A 6,508-nucleotide genomic window follows, 5' to 3' on the forward strand; every position below is an offset into this window, starting at 1 on the left:
ATGGACGCCGAGAACCTGCAGCTGCCCCTGGAGATGATGTCCGGGTCCGGCCAGAGCCTGAGCCCGGAGCAGAGTGCCGCCCTGCGGACCTCCCTGCTCCTGCTGCGGAGAGACATGCAGCTCAGCCGGGTGCTTCTCTGGGGCAAGATCCTGGGCGTCCGGGGGGATTACTTCATAGCCCAGGGCATCGAGGGCCCCGAGCAGCTGCGGGGCAGGAAGACCTTCTACAGGTATCCCAGGGCTGCTGCCCTAAAACTTTCACCCCATTCTCGGAGCTTTTACCCCACCCCTAGGGCATCTACCCTGATCCCAGAGCTTTTACCCAGGTCCAGGACTGTTATTACCCCCTGCTTGGGGTGGATACGTTGGGTAACGGTGCAGATTCTGTGTTTTGTAAATTTCCGTTTTTGCCCCACCACCGGTGACCAGTTGGGGGCATCATTCCCCTGCTGGGTATCGTGTATGGCTCTCCGTATGGGCTGGGTATATCTGCCGACTATCCTGCACCGCGGAGCACAGGTCGGCGCAGTCCCTTGTGAAGACGCTCTTCTCGCTCACTCTCTTAACGTCTCTTGCAGTCTGAATTGCGTGGATTGGTGTCTCCTGCCCCCCTCCACGGCCGGAATCATCACAGAGAGCCAGGGGGTCCGGGGCCGCTTCGTGGGAGACCCCTCGCACGAGTACGAGTACACTGTCCGCAGGAAGGCGGGGGACGGAGATGCCGCCTACGAGGAGGAAGTAACGGTGAGTCCGTGGCTGGGATTGATGGGATTTTATAGATTAACCCTTTCATGCCGGTTCGCTGGCACGAGCGCAGCGGGGAGGGATCGCTTTACTGCGCGGGGCTGTGTTTGCAGCTCTTCGTGTTCGCGGGGGCCGCGTCCGCTGATTCCTCTTGGGTCTCGCGGGGGCCGCGTCCGCTGATTCCTCTTGGGTCTCGCGGGGGCCGAGTCCGCTGATTCCTCTTGGGTCTCGCGGGGGCCGCGTCCGCTGATTCCTCTTCTGTCTTCAGATCCACGTTAAGGAAGAGTCTCGTCTCGTCGCCACCATCGCGCTGATCGACAAGGAGGCCGCTGTGGTCCCGCGGGGGGCTTTCGTTAAGAGCCCCCTGGGAGAGGTCAGGATCAATCACTGTTTCCGAGGTAAGGCACGTTTCACCCAGCATGCAGCCCGTCTCAGTGAATACACGTTACTCATATATAATTATTCCTCCCCAGGCCTGACAGCAAGTGAAGCCAAAAAGCTGAGCTCCTTCTTCCACTTCACGCCGACCACGAGCCCCCCGACAAAGTCTCTGCTGGAGAAAGCGGATCTCACCCCATCCATGGACTTCCTCGACTCGCTGGAGCACGATGTCCCCAGAGGTGAGCCGGCGGCACGCCGCAAACCCCTCCCCTTTCCAGTAAACATCCCAGCTTTAATGGGAGCTCCTCATTCGCTCGTCGATGCGATCATGGGCGGAGCTTGAGCGAGTTGGTCAGCACCCGAGCGCTTGTGATAAAGCGGGACTGACCGTAGTCGACCTGGACCTGGGATAAGAGGGAGACCATTGGCGAGGGTGGGAGGCGAGCTGCTGGCCCCCGACGGCTTTATCCTACGCTCGCCGTATAACACGCTTCCAGGGGACGCCACGCAAAGCGAGACAGAGAGAGGGCACCGGGTGGGGGGGCAGATCCAGGTGATAGAGAGACCGGAGGGGGCTGGAAAGCGCACGCCGGGGGAAGCAGGTGCCGGGACATTGGGGCCGGTGAGGCGTGTAGTAGAGTTGACGTGTAGTTTATGGCGCGAGCTTTCCGGTGTCCGGCTTTATGCGAAATGTTTCTCCAACGTGGGAAGGGAAGTGGGGCTTCTCCCTGGGAGGAAATATGTCAGTGAAACCATGCAATGCGTCTTTAAACTCCCGCTGTATCAGCGGCTTCTGCTGGGAAGCTGCTCCACTTATCCACTCCCCTCCGTTCCATCTCATCCTAAGTTGGATCCCAGCCCCTCGCAGCGCTCCTCATGTGTTTGACGCTCGATGACCGCCGTTCTCTCGTCAGGTTCGTGGAGTCTGCAGTCGGAGCGGGGAAGCAGCGTGACGATCCTGCGCAGCCTGCTGTGGTTAGGAATGACTTTCTATCACGTCCCTCTGACCCCGCAGCACGGCTACCTCTACGTCGGCACCGGCGAGCGGAACATCGACTTGCCGTTCATGATCTGAGCTGCCCATGCTTTTCACAGAACGGAGGTCACCGGTGCGTCGCGGGATCCGGGAACAGAAGATTTCACATCTCCTCCGACGAGTTTGTGATCCGTGAGAATCCGGGGACAGGATGCAGACGTCACCCAGGCAACGGGGCGAGACGCCGATAAACAGGGAGCCTCCACCAACACGTTAAATATCTAATTATATTTACACAGACGGACGGAGCGCCTTCTGCCCCGTTATATAGCAATAAACACGCTGTACGGCCTCCTTCCGTCGCGTATATTTGTAATCCAGAAGCGCGGAAGCCGCCGGCCAATATATATATAAATTGTTGGCGACATTTACTTTCCACAGGAGTTGCAGCCCTGTAGCTGCAGCTTCCCCTCTCCGTGATCTAACATATGCCGTCACTGATTCGCTGCTTGAAACAGCCAATCAGTGGCAGGAGAAACTCCCGTTATAATCCGCGCACCGGGTCTGAACTCCTCACCAGCTGCGGCCAGCGCTGGAGCCGACTGGAGGGGGAGGGGGTTTGCATTCCGCTGCAGAACAGACATAAATTCAAAGGGTGCCCAGGGCGGCAAGGGGGGGGCTATTCACATCCCCGCAGCGTGTGTGTGTGTGTGTGGGGGGGTGGTTGGTGCTATCTACGTCCAAAAATGACAGGCCAAACCCAGCTGAGAAACGACACTGATTTATTACATGAGCTGCCGGCAGATATTGGGCCCGCTGGTCAGAACCTTCTCCCGGGATAAAGCCGATTTCCCGCCAGATCGTGTGTTCATCCTTCCCTGCGAGGCATTTACCCGGGGGGGGGGGGGTTTGGTGCACGGACATCAATCCCGTCCTCGCTCAGTGCTTTAGGTACAGCGGCTTCTTTCTGTAGTTAATGTTGTCCTTTAGAGCGGGGTGTCCGACGGGCATGCGCACTTTACACCACTTCAGTCCCTTCTTCAGGATGGGTTTAACAGACGTCACGGAATATCGCGTCAGATACCTGGGAAGAGAGGAGTCATCGATCCGGAACATTCCGGGTAACACTGTCCCACGTTATCAGACACAGAAACCCAGAACCTGCCGGCAGATCGGCCCCATTCAGTCCCAGCTCTCATCTTAGATTCAGGAGCCGTATGTTTATCCCATGCACGTTTAAAACCCTCACTGTATTACCCTCTACCAGTTCTGCTGGGAGGCTGTCCCCTGTATCTACCACCCTCTCAGGTTTACACACACACACACACCATGCTAGGTTACATAGAGGTCTCACCTGTTCAGGTGGAACTTTGGTTTTAGGGTCCGCCCCTCTAAATGCTGCGGCCTGTGATTTGGAAGGAGACCTGCTGGCAGAAGATAATGAGGTTTAGGCCGGGCCCTCGGGGGCCACTTTAGTCGACTGCCTTTAATTACAGCAAACACTTTATTTCGAGGTTATAAATACTCGGCACTCCGCGCAGAAGATCGCTCCCCGGGTTTGCTGTAATGCGTACGGCTTTTATTAATGTGAATGGGAGTCATAATACCGCACAGCAGCTTCTCTCCCCCATTCCGATTCCTGTGCGTCGGACCCCAAAGTACCGAAATAGGACTTTTCTGAATAATGTGAGCCGCAAAAAGCAAATAATGCCGGATTTGCTCCATTATAAAGACAAGGGTTTTATTTCTGAGCTCTTTGAGGACTACGTATCCCATGATCCTCCTCTCCGTGTACTCGAGTATCTTCTGAGCCCCCCTCCATCACAGCTACATATAGCGATATAACGTATACGTATCTCATAGATGTCTCGGGAGTAACCAGTGACCCAGTTTGATGCGGGGGGGGGGGGGGGGGGGGGGGGGGGGGGGTTGGGGGATGGGACACATCACCTGCGCGGTGCGCCATCTGCACGCTCGCTTCTACTTTCCGATGCTCTTCATCGCACAGACCGGTGATCCTGCGCGGTAACATGCCTCCGTCGGAGCGGATAAACTGGCTCAGGAGGAGGACATCCTGCAGGAGGAAGGGACGGACGGAGCGAGAAAGAGACAGAGACAGATTTAAAGTGCGACTCCTTTCCTTATCCTGAAGGGCAGAGAAAGATGCTAAAAGCTGCAGCTCTGTTGCTACAGCTTCCCATTCTCCTTCATAGTCAGATGATTCTCGCCTCTGAGGCAGCCAATCACTGGCAGAGAAATGATTCCATTCAGATGCACAATGTGCATGGAAAACATCAAAGGGTTAAAGAAACCAACAAGCTATCCTATAGATATCAGGACTGGCTTTTCTCTCTAAGCGATAAGATGGGGGTTTTAAGTCAAGCAGTTAAAGAGTTAACCTTTATGGTGCATGCACAGGACCCGGTGTGGGGCTTTACATTAACCCCGGAGCAGCCGGGGCCCCTTACCGTGTAGCTGTACTTGTGTTTGAGGTTCCAGCGGCATATCGGGCACCCGCCGGACGGGTTCGGGGGACACGCGGCGGCCTTAACGTCACTGATCCGACCCTCCAGCTGCAAAACACACATAGCGGGTGAGGGGCAGATCCAGGGGTAACTGCACATCAGAGGGGGCAACTAACAGCCACCCGAATACAGGGGCCACCATGCAGCGTATACTGCTATATACCCCGCGCAGACTGATATACATTATTACAGGTGGCCGGCTCGCTGATTTATCTATACATTATACAGGGGGCCGGTCACTGATTTATCTATACATTATACAGGGGGCCAGTCACTGATTTATCTATACATTATACAGGGGGCCAGTCACTGATTTATCTATACATTATACAGGGGGCCAGTCACTGATTTATCTATACATTATACAGGGGCCGGTCACTGATTTATCTATACATTATACAGGGGGCCGGTCACTGATTTATCTATACATTATACAGGGGCCGGTCACTGATTTATCTATACATTATACAGGGGCCGGTCACTGATTTATCTATACATTATACAGGGCCGGTCACTGATTTATCTATACATTATACAGGGCCGGTCACCGATTTATCTATACATTATACAGGGGCCAGTGAGCTGATTTATCTATACATTATTCTGCCCCCGGTGCCTCTATATCACCCGTATCCAGCCGTGAAGCAGACATGGGATCGCACTTTTCACCAACACCACTCACCACCGTCACGTTCCCGTCTTTCTTTTCAGTCACTGCAAGGAAACAAAAAAGTTACGCAAAGGCAGTTATGCAACGGGCAGCAGTATTACCCCGGGTTATTACATGCACGGGGCAGCAGTATTACCCCGGGTTATTACATGCACGGGGCAGCAGTATTACCCCGGGTTATTACATGCACGGGGCAGCAGTATTACCCCGGGTTATTACATGCACGGGGCAGCAGTATTACCCCGGGTTATTACATGCACGGGGCAGCAGTATTACCCCGGGTTATTACATGCACGGGGCAGCAGTATTACCCCGGGTTATTACATGCACGGGGCAGCAGTATTACCCCGGGTTATTACATGCACGGGGCAGCAGTATTACCCCGGGTTATTACATGCACGGGGCAGCAGTATTACCCCGGGTTATTACATGCACGGGGCAGCAGTATTACCCCGGGTTATTACATGCCCCGGTGCTGTGTTATTACCCCTGTTATATATATATTGGTTATAATACCCCTTTTCTGTGCACGAGGCATTAGTCCCCCGCTATTGCCTCCATGCCAAGGACATTGGGCCCTAGTGGCCCAGGCTGGCCCCTCCCGCCTCCCTCGGGTCGCCGCTCCCCGTCACTCACATTCCCGCAGGCCTCGGTTCTGGCTCAGCACCGGACTCCATGCCCCCCGGGTCAGGGCCCCGCACCCAGCCCGGAGCAGCCGAAACACGGGGGACAGCACAGAGCTGGAAGCTGCCATCATCCCCGTGACGTCTCTGACACTTCCTCTTCCGGCCCCTGTTCCCAAGGCAATCGATACGCTTGTTCGCCATGTTTGTTGTGGTAGACTCCCTCGAAACCACGCCCCATGGGCAGAGACAACACAAAACCCACCCTGCAATGAACCGCTCGGCGATAGCGTTACCCCAACTCCCATCACACTCAGCCAGCTTCATACGTGGAGGTTCCCAGTCAATGCTGCGACTCCCATAACCCTCAGCTACCCTCCATGAGTAACTACCAAAGCAGGCGGCCCTGACCAACACACATGTATACAGTCATAAGCTGGCTGAGCATGATGGGAGTGTTAGTGACCGGTACTTGGCGTGGCAGAGTTTACCATCGCTAATTACTAACGTCCACTGCAAGTAGATTGTAAGCTCTGGGGGTTTCTATATGTAGACTGAGCAGATGCTTCCTCTGTAGACGCTGATACAT

General features: G+C 55.1%; 2 protein-coding genes across 2 annotated transcripts; one reads left to right on the forward strand and one right to left on the reverse strand.

Moving 5' to 3' along the window:
• LOC149276693 (radial spoke head protein 9 homolog) lies at positions 1–2,200 on the forward strand. The gene is made up of 5 exons (XM_089503388.1): positions 1–230; positions 579–744; positions 1,013–1,142; positions 1,218–1,364; positions 2,040–2,200. The coding sequence occupies exons 1-5, from the start codon at positions 1–3 to the stop codon at positions 2,198–2,200; spliced, it is 834 nt and encodes a 277-aa protein (XP_089359514.1).
• Positions 2,201–3,040: 840 nt separating this feature from the next.
• LOC149276694 (large ribosomal subunit protein mL66-like) lies at positions 3,041–6,053 on the reverse strand. The gene is made up of 6 exons (XM_089503378.1): positions 5,933–6,053; positions 5,309–5,340; positions 4,570–4,674; positions 4,052–4,175; positions 3,456–3,525; positions 3,041–3,185 (listed from the first exon to the last, which is right to left on the reverse strand). Exons 1-6 carry the CDS (start codon positions 6,051–6,053, stop codon positions 3,041–3,043), a joined length of 597 nt encoding a protein of 198 aa, XP_089359504.1.
• Positions 6,054–6,508: the final 455 nt, after the last annotated feature.

This window comes from Sceloporus occidentalis, unplaced genomic scaffold (genome assembly GCF_023333645.1).
Source record: "Sceloporus occidentalis isolate IW3139 unplaced genomic scaffold, rSceOcc1.0.p SCAF_231, whole genome shotgun sequence".
Classification (NCBI taxonomy): Eukaryota; Metazoa; Chordata; class Lepidosauria; order Squamata; family Phrynosomatidae; genus Sceloporus; species Sceloporus occidentalis.